The sequence below is a fragment of the Lontra canadensis genome, unplaced genomic scaffold (genome assembly GCF_010015895.1).
Source record: "Lontra canadensis isolate GAN:19392208 unplaced genomic scaffold, GSC_riverotter_1.0 scaffold13, whole genome shotgun sequence".
Classification (NCBI taxonomy): domain Eukaryota; kingdom Metazoa; phylum Chordata; class Mammalia; order Carnivora; family Mustelidae; genus Lontra; species Lontra canadensis.
This window is the reverse complement of record NW_022631007.1, coordinates 26,075,586-26,091,102: the sequence shown is the minus strand read 5'-3', so window position 1 is coordinate 26,091,102 and position 15,517 is coordinate 26,075,586. Positions and strand designations below refer to the sequence as shown.

General features: G+C 36.2%; 2 protein-coding genes across 2 annotated transcripts in view; one reads left to right on the top strand and one right to left on the bottom strand.

The window, feature by feature from the left end:
• Positions 1-752: 752 nt before the first annotated feature.
• ERMN (ermin) lies at positions 753-6,231 on the top strand. Its single transcript, XM_032857850.1, has 3 exons — positions 753-1,635; positions 2,295-2,387; positions 5,677-6,231. The coding sequence occupies exons 1-3, from the start codon at positions 1,395-1,397 to the stop codon at positions 6,180-6,182; spliced, it is 840 nt and encodes a 279-aa protein (XP_032713741.1). The 5' UTR covers positions 753-1,394; the 3' UTR covers positions 6,183-6,231.
• An 8,345-nt stretch (positions 6,232-14,576) lies between these two features.
• Positions 14,577-15,517, bottom strand: part of GALNT5 (polypeptide N-acetylgalactosaminyltransferase 5) — a 41,922-nt gene continuing 40,981 nt past the window's right edge. The window contains exon 10 of the mRNA XM_032857849.1: positions 14,577-15,125. Coding sequence (XP_032713740.1) covers positions 14,985-15,125 — 141 coding nt within the window. The 3' untranslated portion in view covers positions 14,577-14,984. The remainder of the gene's footprint in view (positions 15,126-15,517) is intronic.

Genomic DNA, 15,517 nt, shown 5'->3' with positions numbered 1-15,517 from the left:
AGTAGGCAGAGAGGCAGGCAGAAACAGAGGAGGAAGCAGGCTCCCCGCTGAACAGATAGCCCGATGTGGGACTCGATCCCAGGACCCTGAGATCATGACCCGAGCTGAAGGCAGAGGCCTAACCCACTGAGCCACCCAGGTGCCCAAATTAGTGAATTATTCACTGAAAAAACTTTTGCACATTTTGTTTGTGAACATGTATTTGAATTCATATTTTCAATATCACAAGGAAAATAATGTGAATCTTTAATGTGTTTCCATTGAAACTTAGTGAGTTTTCATTGTGTCATAAATTAAATTAAATTAAAACAATTAAAATTAAAAATTAAAATAAAATTAAAAATATTAAATTAAAATTTAAAAAATAAAAAAATAAAAAATAAATAAAAAAAGTAAAGGTTGGTAAGTAGTGGATGTTTTCCATAATTATCTGTTTCCCCCAAGGGCAGGCTATGTTGGTGCTATATGATTTTACCAGCATCATGCAACATCAGTAGGGAATATTGAGAATAAATCTGATAGGGGAAAGGGAAAACTCCATGGAGAAAATTATATTATGGGTTCAAAGGATAGTTTGGGCCTTAATAAACATAAATAAACTAGAGAATAAGAAGCTACAGATCAAATGAATTATCTAAATGTAAAATTTTTGGTATTGGCAAGATGGTAGAATTTCTTGTTTGTTTTTTTCCTTAGGTCTTTCCTCTGGACTCCTGAAGCACACCATGGAATCTGCTGCCAGAACCACTTACAATAAAGTTGTCCTATTTACAGGTTTTTGATAAGCTGATTTTATTCTTTAATGAATAAGAAACGATGCCATTATCCCCTACAAAATAGCTAAGGTTTTACTTGAACAAAATCCGTTTGGAAATGTTAAGCTGGTTACATAGAACTAATATGCCTCAAGGTGGTCATTCTCTCTGGATTAAAGCTGTGGAACAATTGTGGCTCCTGTTACAAGGAAAGTGACAAAGGGCCATTATGAAAAGGGACAAAAATCTCTGTTCCCAGAGGGGGATTGACAAGCTGAAAGTCCCCTTCTACATGCCAACACAAAAGCCTGATTGCCTCAGATTGTTTGTTTATGTAAATCAAAATGCTGCCATTAATTCAGCAAGTGGGCTGCTCAGAGACAAAGAAGGTGGTGATTGGCTGGATGCTTGCTTCTGGGCTGGTGGCAAATCTGACAAATCCTATTGCTTCTGTTCTAAGCTCTATCTGGACACCTTTAGGAAAAGCACCTTGATACTAGGTACTGAAGCAAATACTTTGTATTCTTAGAGTAAGAGTTGGAACTATAGAACTTGAAGGGGAGAGAACGCATCTATCAAGGATCCTTTCACTCAGTTTCCTCATAGCTCTCTCTGCGTCCTTGGACTCAACTCTACATCATGACAGATGTTCCAGGGACACTTAGTCGGGCTGAGTGCAATGGGGATACACCACCTGAAAATGGTCAACAATCGATCACTAAAACAAATGAGGAAGCCAGTGATGTGGATGGTACCCCACCATACTACCGCGTAGAACCCCATCTTGAAGACCTACCCACAGAAGGAAATCAAGAGAAAAGTGAAAAATTACAAGGGAATATTGTAGGCAACTGGTCCATGGATGAGAAGATTCTAAAAGGTAAATCATTTTTCCTTTCTCCTTGATTTGCTCGATTCAATTTGTAAACTCATTCGTAATTCTTTTGACAAACTGTTATGATGGAAATGTGCTGTCCATCCTCCTACCCATGTCCTTGCCCAAATGTGGTCTCTTATTCTACTGGGGCTGGATAGCTAAGGACCAACCCTCTGCTTCAGGTCAAATCCAGGCTTATTTATTTGATAGCTTTATGACCCTGGACAGCTTCCCCAGCCTCCTGAAGCCTTAGCTTTCCCAGTTAGCAGAAAGCAGAAATATAAGTACAGATATTTGAAGGGTTGTCGTGAGGATTACTAAGTGTTGGTTAAATGTTAACTATATTATTTATTATTATTATGGACAGCCCCGATATTTTTTAAGCAAAGAAAATTCAGCATTTCAGGTTTTCCTTCTGAAATATAACTGAACTTGTCTGAATTCATGGTTCTATAACTTACTAGATGGAAAAAGAGAGGTTATCCTTATGTTTATAAGTAGGAACCAATGAAGAAATGAGTTGGGAGAGTGAAACAGTTAACTTTTAGTGATCACAATTGCAAATCAAATCGATCTACCTAGCTAGAGTCTAAATTGATAATTTATTTAAACTTAAACTGCTTAAATATAGTATTAATCTTGTGAGTATTTTTTCCCCCCAGAAAAACCAGAAGAGAATCTTTTTATTGTTCATAAGGCTATTACGGATCTTTCTCTCCAAGAAACAAGTGTTGATGAAATGACATTCAGAGAAGGTGAGAGGAACTTCCATTTTGTACACAGATGTTGTCTGACTGAATATGGATGGTAGTTTTTGCATGGGATGTTCTGTGAATGTGATGTTGAAAAAGCAATCCAGACAGTGCCTTCAAAAACTCAAAGCTGCTATAGGCAGATAAGGGAGTAGTCTTGATTATCTGTGGGTTTCACCTTAAAAAGTGTTCCAGAAGCATCAAGACAGAGACTGCATGGGTTGGTCTAACCGATTGGCATGCCTTGACCTGACAAAATGGTATCAGTCTCTTAATAAGTTAGTCCATTAAGATTTATTTAGTGTCTCTAAATCTGTGTCAGGCACCTTGTGAAATGTGAATGTTTTAAAAATGGGTTTATCCCAAAAGCTTACTATTGACATACATTTAAAAATAGTATTATACATTTATTTGATCTATAGAAAAATTCTAAGCTTCTATGTAAGCTGAAAATGGTTATCTAATTCTTGTTAAAGAAATCTACCAGGTAATGCAGGTATTTTAATTGTGTTCTTTTAGAAAATGAGACAATAAAAAGAACATTGATTTTTAAGTGACTTATATTTCAGATAAATTCAAGAGACTAAGAAACACAAAACCTTTTAGATTTTACTTCTAAGAAGATATTTATGTTGAAGCAATTTCCAAATCAAGTTCAGGACAAATACATATTAATTAATCACTCATTTCCTCTTTGGCAACCATAAGCATCTTATCTCAAAACTGAAGTTGGTTCTTTAGACCTTGAGCGATTTAGCTTAGTTTGGACCTTAATAGGCAAAATATGGAATTATTTTTTTAAAATTTTATAACATCACATAAAATTGTAGATGTCAAGGAAGACAGGGATGTGACTGGCAATATTTTGGGTTTGTCCACTTTGCCTGGATACCTCCCAGACTATCTGCTGTCCCTATGTAGCAGTGGAATGTAGTAAGGAACAACCATTATTAAGTGTTTATATTAACACAGGTAATTTATAAAACTTAAGCCCTAAGCCCCATGAAATGAACTAAATAATTGCTCTGCCCTTATCCTTCTGTTTCCAATGTAACAAGTTCTCACAGGCAGGGATCTCAAAGTGCATGTAGAGACCCTTTCAATTTTTTTTTTTTTTAACATTTATTTCTTTATTTAGGAGAAAGACAGCATGCACACACAATGGAGAGGGGCAGAGAGAGAGGAGGAGAGAGTCTCAAGTAGATTCTGAGCTGAGCATGGAGCCTGACTGGGGGCTCAATCTCATGACCTTGATATCACAACCTGAGCTGAAACCAAGAGTCTGACTCTTAACCAAATGCACTACCCAGGTGCCCAGAGACCCCTTCAAATATCTGATCAGGAAATCCACTGGAGATAACAGTTTGCTAGGATCTTTTGTTTTGTCAAATACAGAATGAAAGCAGTCTGGATTTTTAAGTAGATGGTGTCAGGGTGAATTTTTCCCTGAATGAATTCTTTTGTGTTTGGTGGAACATATGCTTTTCCTGTAAGGCACATGTTGGTGTCTTCTATTTTCACAATGACAAACAGCTATAAAGTCTCCAAAGAGAATACTCCTGGGTTGAAAAACAGCAAGATGCTAAAAATATTGAGGAAAAACTATAATTTAAATTCAAGAAGTAATTTCATGCATGACAACTCCATGCCTGAGTCATGTTGTGAGCAAAAAGATCAGCTTCTTTGGCTCTTATGGGATAAAATAGAATAAAAGAAAGCTTACTTAAGATTACAGAAAACATGCTAATGTATATTTATTTATAATGTAAAGAACATTAACTGGGCACCAACAACCCGATAGGAATTGTGTACAACCACTTAGGAATGAAAATCCATCTTGACTTCTATCTCTTTCTGTAAGTGTACAATATGATCCCTGTGTTGGGAAAACAAAACAAACAAACAAACAAAAACAAAAAGAGAATGAAAAATCTTGAATGGAAATGGACTTAGAACATCTTTCAGTGAAAGTAGAAAGCTGTGATGGGGAAAGACAAAGACGAACACTGCCTCTCACTCTATTTAAAGACTCTTATGGTGTTGAAAGGGAATAGTGAATGGAAGCCTGACAAGGCACACAATCTAGACAATATTTTAAAGTCACACATAGACTGAAGCTTCTCATAGTATCCCCTTTAGAGGTGAAAGCCCAGAGAACAACCTCCACTCTAATTCTTTCTAGCAAGCTCAATAAATATTGTTAAAGATATGCTGATGTGATCTGTTTGAAAAGTGAAATTTGACATGAATTAAGCCTTGTAAAAGTCACCATACGGTACCAAACGACTTGAGTTAATTGGTCATTATTAGGGATATGTCTAACATGACAGGCTAATCTACAAATATATATAGAGATGACCACAACAAGATTTTTAAAGTCTGGATCTCTAGAAATCAATGGCAGATCTTAGATGACATTGTGTGTGCTTTGATGGGCTTGGTGTCACTGTTAGCCCAACAAAGGACTCCTGACCACCCATGGCTCCCTGCTCCTCCTTCCACAACTGGTACTTTAGCACAACTCTGAGAATCATGGTGGCAAATACTGAATGTGCTACTCTGAGCATGCCCAGTTGGGAGAAGTCATTGTTTTTACTACTAGAAGAAAACCTTTTTTTCTCCTGTGAGATATTTTTCTAATTTTCCTTGAGGAATGTGGTATGTGTGTGTGTGTATGTGTGTAAAAGATAGGTCCAAATATTTTATTTTCTATGTTCACATTTCTAGTCACTACAGACTAGACAGGATTTTAAAAGTCTGTCTCAGGAACATCAGTCTCACTGGATACAACAGTCCACAACAACAAAAAAACGTTTTATGGTCAAATGAAGTTGAGTCATCAACTTCTTAGAGATCCACAATATTTATTGGCATTTTAAAGGCTTGCATAAATTCTGAGGCTTACTTAACTGTGTTTAATGTGATATTTTCCAAACTAATTTGATAGTACAACCCATTTTATTGTGTAAAACATATTATTAACCCACAGAATAATATCCTATAAGGTATGTGTAGGGAAATGATTGTCCAGAAACATAATTTAAAGAATAAGAGTTGGGTATCTCGGGGCGCCTGGGTGGCTCAGTGGGTTAAGCCTCTGCCTTTGGCTCAGGGCATGATCTCAGGGTCTGGGATTGAGCCCCGCATCGGGCTCTCTGCTCAGCGGGGAGCCTGCTTCCCCCTCTCTCTCTGCCTGCCTCTCTGCCTACTTGTGATTTCTCTCTCTCTGTCAAGTAAATTAAAAAAAAAAAAAAGAATTGGGTATCTCAATTACTAATTGATTTTGCTACAGGACATCAATGGGAGAAGATTCCTCTGAGCATCAGTAACCAGGAAATAAGTAGACAAAAGGAAAGGATTGCTGAACAACTTCTAGAAGAGAAGGAAGAGGAGGATGGGAAGAACAAAGCTCGCCAGGCAACTGAAATTGAATGGTTGGGATTTCGGAAACCTAGCCAAGTTGATGTGTTGCATTCTAAACATGAGGAGGAGGAAGTTTGGGATGAAGAAATGAATAATGATGACGATGATTGCAATGATGATGAAGATGAAGTTCGAGTGATAGAATTTAAGAAAAAAAATGAAGAGGGTTCTCAATTAAAAGTGGAAGGTGATGCAAATGAGGACTCCCCACTGAGCAGCCCCAGTTCCCAACCTGAGGAGCAGCCAGCCTTTGGGAAGAAGAGTGATATCTCTAGAAATGCTTATTCAAGATACAATACAATATCCTATCGGAAAATCAGGAAGGGGAACACCAAGCAGAGAATTGATGAATTTGAGTCTATGATGCACTTATAAATTAAACGGAACTGAAGAATTCTCCCGCTCACTAAAGCAAAATCTAATTCTATTCTGAGACGCATCTTTGCATGTCTTCGAGTCATCCCCTTTAAAGATGTGAAAGCTTAACCTCTATTTCACTGTAGAAAAATATGGAAATAATCCTAGACAAAATTCAGTCTGGTAACCTCAAGTCAAAAAGCTTTAGATTCATTCATGGGCATTTGCTTTTTAAAATTTCACTAATATGGCCTTGTGTGATAAGCACTAAACAGCAAACAGCAAGTACCCCTAGAGAATCTGGCATGATTTGGCTTGTTAAAAGTAACAACACTGGGAAATACAGTCATCAAATGAAAGAGGACTATGAGAAATGACCTGTATTTCTTTTGGTGTCTTTCTTCCTGTACATTGAGGGTGCTAGAAAGTCTGATATTAAACCTCTGTTTCATTTCAACTTGTTTTTATAGACATTGGCACTAAGCTGTCCATAATGTTTTGCCTTTCCTATTATCTTCAGAAAAGATTTTAAGTGGCTTTCCTTGGCATCTACAGAGTGAAAAATCTGTATAGGCCTTCTTCCTAGGTGTTACCATTCACTGAATTTTCTCACTAGAGGGGCTGAGCAGTTGTCAAGTCAGGAAAATTCTGTTGACTAAACGTTGGCTTTAGGCAGTCAAGATGAATAAAATCCATTGTGAGGTTGATACAGGGAGGGGCTAGAAGATTGGTGGGCAATAGACTAAGGAGTCAGATAGTTTATTTTTGTGACTGAAAATAAAATCTCGTCTAGCACATTTAAAGTCATTAAAAGTGAAAATGACAGCTTTAGCACAGTTTTAAGAAAATACCCTTCTCTATTACCACACTTTCTCTTATTAACAGTATCTCAGAATAATTTTCTTTCCTTAGAAACCCAAGACAACTCTAGTCATAACTGTACTAGTTACTATGAAAATGGAAATAATTATCTTAGGATATTTTCAAAGTAGAGTGTGAGCATGTATTTTTAGTAAGAAAGCTCTGATAGTCGTTGGGAATATATAATTTACTGGACCTCAGCCCAAATCAAGATGCTTAAAACTGTGCCTATGGAGTTTCACTCAAGCCAGTATATCAAATAATGTATTAAATATTTATGAAAAGGGAGAGTCTATATTTTTATTCTTAGATAGTTTCATAATTTTTCATTTCAGGCTTCCATATATATCACCCTGAAATTTCTGTCACCATGGATAAAGATATTTTTGGCCCTGCAAATAAAAAGACAATTCCTTATTGTCTGAATGTAATACAGTCTTCATTGTACTATTCAACCCTTTGTTTATTTCTTTTTCATTTTGTGAAAAAACCCGGGTTAGGCCTTCTTAGATTATTGCTTATTTATGTGTAACAAATCCCACACATTCTAATGGAAATTTCTTTAATTCTTCCTGGTCACATAATATATTTCCAGGATATCATATACTATTATTTACTGTTTACAAGACTCAATTTTGAGTTCAAGATTGAAGTGCTTCTTTTATTCTTTCAAACAGATATTTTACAACCTGATCATGTAAAAGTGCTGTTGCTCTTCATTTGTAGAACCTATAGATTTCATTCTTGATGATGCAGGTTTTTCAGAAGAAAGCCAGAGAAATCAGGTGTTTATTGGTAAATTTAGGTAAAAGATTGGTACACTCAGACAATTTCCTATTTATTTAGATCCTCTAAATTGTTCCACCTGGACAACCTATTTTCTTTTCTGGGTTACTGATGAGCCCTACAATTTTCTACTTAACTTCAAAGCACAGTATTGTTTTATCCATCAAGGAACAGGAGCATATTGTTAACCTACCATCAACAGAGCCTCTATTTTTAATTGTTCTAACAGAAGTGTTGAATTCCTGTGGAATCTGAGTGAGCTGGGTGGTCCATGGTGTGACATAGTCAAGCGACTGGCTCTTATGGGGATCCAGTACATAGTAACACTGGCCTTTAAAGCTTTGTGCTCTCACCATATAATTAACCAAACATGAAAGATATTGTCCACAAAGACTTTTTCAGGGTATGTTCAACGAGCAAATGATTAATGCTTATGGATGAGGCAGTGCAGTTACAAAAGAGCACTGAAACTACTCTTTGACATTAACACCCAGTGCCTGTGTTTCCATCTTACACTAAGGCCACAGAGTTAAAGTGATCAGAAGCAACATGATGGGGTTAGGTGACTATTTGATTCTTTATAACCTAGGAAAGGCAAGGGTATGGTTCTGATTTCTTGAGGGATATTTAACATATTAGACATTCCTACAGAACAAGTTAGAACACAAATTGGTAATAATACTGGAAGATTTACTGCTTTTGTGATCTAAGGTTCGGGTTGGATGGAAGAAGGACTCTGGTACCTGGCTGGTAGGAGGGAGAACTGATTTCTTGTGAGAATGTTGCTATTTCTTACATGACTTTTAATTTTTCTTAGTTTTGGGGTGAATATGAATTAATAAAATCTCTATTTCTTTGTCAATATAAAATTTACTTTTCATATAATGCTATATTGGAAGACATGGAATATGTCAGAATACACCTATCATCTGTCTACAGTTTAAATAAAGAACTGCTCTGTCTGACTTGCTCTCAGTAACAGTGTGTGTCCTTGTTTTTGGTGTGAAGGATTTATTTTCTTTGGCTGTCCTTTAAAATTTAGGAAGAATGCTTGCATATCAGCAGCTATTAAAGACCATTAAGAAATGGTGCTTTAGAAATCAAGAGAACACTATTTAAATCCAAAAAGCATTATTTATTTCAAAAAGGTCTTAAAATGATTGTGTACACAATTGTAAAAAGAAAAAAAAAAAGAAACACAAAAACTTCTGGCAAATACCTAATGTATCTGGTAGATACCTAATGTTCCTGAAAAATTTGTATTATTTTTATAGGAACTGAGCTCTTGTTTAGATACACCTTAACTCCAACAACCTAAAAAACACATATGTATCTCTCTAGCCATCAAGGTAATACATTTAAACCATGCTGACACTTTTATAGTAACTGTTTCTGCCTATTTACATGGACTAGTACTTTTGGCACATTTTCAAATGAAGAACGGACATTTAAGTTTTTCAAAGTGATAGGAAAAACACTTAAAATAAGTAATAATAGAGAATTATGGAAAAAGATGAAGCACCAGAGTATTATAAAAAAGAAATATGTTTGACCATATGAGAAAGGCAACTACTTTTAAAGGCTTAACTTTCATTGCTCTATAAAAACAAGAGGGCTATAAAAAGTAATGTCAAAAGTTGTAGCAAACATTTGCCAATATTAAAATATCAGACAGTAACATAATAAATATGAATACCAAAATGTGCATACAGCTCATGAGGAATACGAAGTGAGTCCGCCACACAACATAAACACAATGACACAGGTAGTAATCAACAGCAGAAATCACCCAACAGATACATCGCAAACTACAAAATCAAAGGACAATGCCTCGTAATCAACTGCTAGTGTGGGAGAGTTTTGGAAATGAATTCGGAAAATAATCTGAATCTTTAGTTAGTGACTTAAAATTATATATTTGATTCCTTCTTTATGATAACATCAGTTAGTAGAGGCAGAAAATTGGGTACTTCAAAATGTTCAACTTAACTCCAAATTCCTTTATATTCCATTGTTTCAATCTTGTTCTCCCATTAACAGAAGTTTTTAGGTAATCAATAAGAAAATTCACTAATCTGACCTTTGCCTTCTCTTATTTTTCTGTCCACCTTTAATAGCTAATATGTATAAAACTAGCAATGTTTGGGCAGTTGTTTGAAGGAGGAGAATTAAGATGTGCATAATCCGAAATGTATAAGCATCTTGATAATTTAGAGTTTGGTTACTCCCTTCAAGTATGGAAAGTGATACCCAGATCAAAGTCCACTGGAGATACTTTTGTACAGAAGGCCAGATGCGGACAAAATTGTGCACTTAAAAGAATTAAAATTATCCAAAAACATTTCATAGTTTTCTTTATATTTGTAAGCAGGAAGTCTTGGTCTTTTTTTCTCCCACTTCAAAGCATAAAATGTAGAGATTCATATATATAATTATATATACACACATATATGAATATATACACATACTTTTCTATATGAATATATATGTATGTATATATACATATATATTTACAAAGAGAGATACATTTTGGTCAAGTAATGATAATCTAGTCCCTCAAAAAATTGGTTTTTATATCTAATATAAAGGTTTTATTTTACATAGATATTTATAACTGAAATCCTTGAACTGGTAAATACCAATCAATCAATAATAAAATAGAAAGCCTCTGTTTTCAAAGATATTTTCTGTTATTTATTTAATGGCAACTGTCATCATTAGAAACTCACCATATTAGAAGTTGTTCTATTTGCTGAAAAATGAGAACTTTCCTGTGTTTTTGCAAAACAATGATTCACATAAAGTTGCAAAGAGACCCTAATTGGAATGGTAACTACTAGTTGACCCATTAGGTTGAAAACAGAGGCATTTAATCTGCTTATCGGGATGGGATTTTTTTCCCCTTTCTTTAAGGTTCCAACACCTACCTGAAATACCATCCATTAAACCTCATCAGCAGTATTTAATACTTTACATAGCTTACGCAAACTTGTCCACAGAATGGCTGTTTGTCAAAAATAAATATTTTGTACATTAGCTTTGGTTAGTGTTCCTTTTCTCATTTCAAGGCTTGTGGCTCATAGCAATTTTTAAACAACCTACACAAAAGTTGTAAAAGCACTATGGTGACAACCTACACAATGAAGTAAAAGTTACAGGTTTTGGTTTGTATTTTAAATTAAAGGACTCTTAAATGTTTTACTTCCCACCTCTGTTCAAATTGGGCAATCTGTCGGCTTTGATTAATGGTTGGGGAAAGAAAGAGTTGGCAGTATTATTTAAGGGGAAGCAATTTCTCTATGTCTGCTTCTCCTTCTCATATTTATTATAGGAAATGGAAAAGAATATATCCCGCATGAAGTCAAGGAGATAGACCACTGCAAACCATGTGGGGATAGCAAAACTTAAGCCCACATTTCAGGTGATTAACAGAAAGGGTGCAGCCTCTATATCACAACCAAGGGAGACCTAAGACTTCACAATAAAGGGATTTTAACGGAGCCCACCTGAGTTGACTCCCCCACTTAGAGGAAAAAACAAGTCATAGGAGCCTGAGACTCTTTTCTTCTACTTCTCCTCCTCCTCCTCCCTTTCCCTCTCCCCTTTCCCCTCCTCTTCCTCCTCCTCCTCCTCCTTCTTTTTTTTTTCCAGTCAGGTAGAATGGAAACTAGATTTTAATCTCTTACTGGTGGGATGCTCTTAGATAAAATACCTCTCAGCCATCCTCTTTGTCTGCATAATGAGAAGAGTAAGACCTAACTCTCTGAGTTGTGCACAACAGTGAGATGGGGAACAATTGGTGCCTAGCGCATGACAGGTACGTAAAGATAATCAGTTCTCATCTGGTTTCCCTTTATTCCCTGTAAATTCCTTGTTTATACCAAAGATATTGGGACCCTCATCTGAGGCATAATTTCTTTTCTGTGTTTGAACATGGAAGTTAAAGTTGTTAAAACAAATAAAGATGGTACTATCTGGCCAGCTTCAACCCCACTCTCTTTGCATGAGAATCCCTTGAAAATCATCCTAAGCCATTCATAAATTCAGGGTTGACTGGAGAATTCGAATTCCTATACACTATAACTGATATCTTTGCCCCTCTACAATACCTAAGGCAATACTATAAGCAAGGTGTTTCCCTATTTAAAAGAATATTTCCAGATTAGTTGTGGAGACACTAACAATACATTGTGATTGTGGCATATGGTGGTTTTTGGCCCTGTGAATGACAGCTGATTGAATGTCAGCAAGCAGAATTGAGCAAATTTGATGCTGGTGATAAAACATGGTTGTACCAACAACAGCTGTGTCATCCTTCAGGGAGAAGCTCTGGGTAACTGCTGAAAAAGAGAAAGGAATGGTACAAACCAAAAAGTTCAGAAGCACTCAGATGGTCTGGTAAGTTAGGTTTTGATCAAATAAGTCCTGTAAAATACCGAAACTATGCTTGTGTTTAAAGTAACAAAACGTATCGACACTTCTCTAAGAAAAGGCAATGATTTAAGCCAATCCACGGAAAACTCTGATGTCTCCCATAACACAGCCTCCTACTAAAGAATTTAGGGTTGGGGCGCCTGGGTGGCTCAGTGGGTTAAGCCTCTGCCTTCGGCTCAGGTCTCAGCGTCCTGGGATAGCGCCCCACACTGGGCTCCCCACTAAGCAGAGAGCCTGCTTCTCTCTCCCTCTGCCTGCCACTCTGCCTACTTGTGATCTCTCTCTCTGTGTCAAATAAATTAAAAAAAAAAAAAAATCTAAAAAAAAAAAAAGGAAAAAGAATTTAGGGTTGAATAGGACCCTAATGTGTCCCACTCAGGGGTTTCTCACTAGAAGTACCAGAGGCCTCGTAGCATTTACGCTTTTATTTTAGTCTTCTGAAAACAAGATATTGAGGGTAATGCTTAAAATAGTGTTGGTAGGAGATTTCACAATTAGTCAATACTCTGACGTTTAGGTCTATACGATTTCCAATTAGTGATCAGTTCCTTGCATCTTAGAGTTAAAAATTTTTTCCAAGAACAAACATGTCATGTATGGAAACAATCCTTTACTATATTGACAACCATATAGCTTTGTATTCAGTCAAGGTGAAGTCAGGAAGAGCACACTCTGAACAACAGACTGTAGGAGTTTTTTTTTGTGAAAACATTTTAATTTCTTTCATTGCTACGCCCCGAGGTAAGTGTTTCCGAACCATAATTTGCCTGATGTGTTTTGTGGAAACTGTTTTTGAATAAAAAGGGTCTTCAGACAGGGGGCAAAAAACCCTTTCAACATTTTCGCAGTTACACAAAGGATTGTATGAGGCGTTCAGCACATTCAGTTTGGTCAGCAGTTCAGTGAGTCCTTTGGCAACTGACTTGTGTTTTATCCCCCCTATGGCTCTGTTTTGAAAAGAATTATCTCATTTTCTAGTCATTCTCTTATCTCATCTGCAATGTCAATTATCTAAATAAAACATCTTAAATATGATGCAAATAGGCAGAACTCTTTCCCCTTCTGAGTCATAGCTATAGCTCTGCTTTTGTGCAATTAATTGGGAGATAAAATTAAATTTTAAATAGGAAGTCAGAACTCAAGATGCCCAGTTGAACCACCAGCTCAACTGAACAAAGCTTCATTTTTATATTAACAAGCATATAGCACGGTTTTCCTCCAGACACCCAACCCCAGCAAAAACGTTTATGTCTCTCTTTCTTAACAATGCTGTGGAACAGATTTGTTTAGGCCAGCGGCCTGGGGCAGTGAACTGAGCCCTGTCTCTAGGGATCCAAATTCTAATCCTCATCTCTAACTGGTGTGAGACTCTTATGTAATATGTTTTCTGGGCATCAGTTTTCTTACCAAAAATGAATATAAAGGATGTTAGGATTTCTAGACTCTCTTTTGGTATGCCTAAATACTGGCATATGTAAGGTTAGGAATTCAATGTGGATTGATGAAATATTGTTTCCTCAGATTTATCAATGTTATCATTAGACCCACACCTACGGCCTTATCTCCCAGCCCCACCCCACAAAGGTGCCAGATTCCTTTTCTTTTCTGGCAAGTCTAGGTCAATTTTTTTCTTAACTCTCTTCCAGAGGGTTTCTTACCTCATTCTCTTCCCCTTTCATTATGTTTACTTCATTTTATTCCTACTTTGAAATCTTTTAGAGCTGACTTTTAGCATATTTCATCCTTGTGAATGCTGTTAAATCTAAAGTCTTATTTTGTATAAATCTTTAGTAATTGTTAGCGCTCTGTCTCTGCTTTATTCGTTTCAGCTCCTTTTATTTGGTCTTACATTACAGTGCAATTAGTGTATTTTTGGTGCCTTTTTGGTGACTACAGTGCCTTATGGCCTAGCCTCTTTCTCCTTGCTTTTTTTTTTTTTTTCTTTTTTCTTTTTTGAAATGTCCACCTAAGTCTTGGAAGTTACTAGTATGACCATTTCTTAAAAGTGTAGCTCTAAAAGCACAAAATGAATTGAAACAATGTCCATATCTGGAATTGAATAAACATTTGACTTCCTCACTTAAAGTTTTTTCCCACTGACTCAGATTGGGAAACAAAAAACAAAAACCATTATGTAGTCATCTAGATCAAAGTCCTACCATTGAGTAGTATGATAACCGATACTCATTCAAACTGTTAGGTGCGCAGGCGTGTCGCTGGGAGGGACTTCACCAAGATGACAGCTGTGTGTTTCTGAGGTCTTTTTGCCATAGGAACTCAAGTGACTTTGTTTTTTTTTAATTAAAAATTTAAAAAAGCAAATAAAAGAATAGGTTCTCATTGATTATACCTACTTATGGGCCAAAAGAGCTGGTTATTATCCAACTCAGTCATCATGAATATCATTGTATTTCCTCAAGTACTTTTGGCTTCATTTCCTGTATTTCCTGTTACCTGTTTGATTGCATGGGGAAGTTTGCAGGCTGAGGTCCATCCAGCACAGGGCAGGAAGCATGCAATTCAAAAGGCGACCTAGAGCTGAAGACAGACTCCAGTTCAATGTTAGGTTGTTTCCCTGAGCTCACTTTTGGTTTCTCAAATATTGCGGGTTTTTAAATCTCCTATTCAAATGCCATTAATTTTGAAAATGTAAACTACCATGGAGAAATATAGTCCCTATGTCCACTGTCATTTTCACAGTGTCTAATGGGTTTACTAGATAAAAATATTTGTTGTTCTTTAGTCTTCATAATATTTTTCAAATTTCCACTTTTGGTATTGCTTCTCTGGGTCACAAGCAGCAACTTTCAGGGTCTTCTGAGAAACATTTCCTTCTAAGCATAACAACTGATGATAGTTCTCAAAAACAATGTGATTCACCTGGAAAGAAAGGGGATCTGGGAATGAGCCACACAATGAACTTGACAACTGAAATATAAAGAAACAAAAACTAATAAAAAAATAATATTTTTGATTCATTAGGAATCCTTCTGAACTAAATGAACAACATGAATACAGTCTTTGGACTGTATTAAATTTGTCTCCATCTCAAACTAACTTCTCACTTCTTCAAGCTACAGGGCTTTTAAGACTTCTATGACTTCCTTAGGGAGGAAGCAAAAGATTTATTTTCTGATGATGGGTCTGGTAACTGTATTATTTAAAGGAAATAATTCCATATGGCATTTGCTATATTTGATGGATGATGGCTCTCTAACTGATGGTGGTCATGAAAAAACAACTATCACAAAAAGCGAGTCAGTTAATTTCTT

Excerpts from the sequence above, each read along its gene's own strand:
- ERMN (XM_032857850.1), top strand. The coding sequence starts at position 1,395 with ATGACAGATGTTCCAGGGACACTTAGTCGGGCTGAGTGCAATGGGGAT. Across the intron at positions 1,636-2,294 it reads GGATGAGAAGATTCTAAAAG|AAAAACCAGAAGAGAATCTT; the intron begins GTAAATCATTTT and ends TTTTCCCCCCAG. Across the intron at positions 2,388-5,676 it reads TGAAATGACATTCAGAGAAG|GACATCAATGGGAGAAGATT; the intron begins GTGAGAGGAACT and ends ATTTTGCTACAG.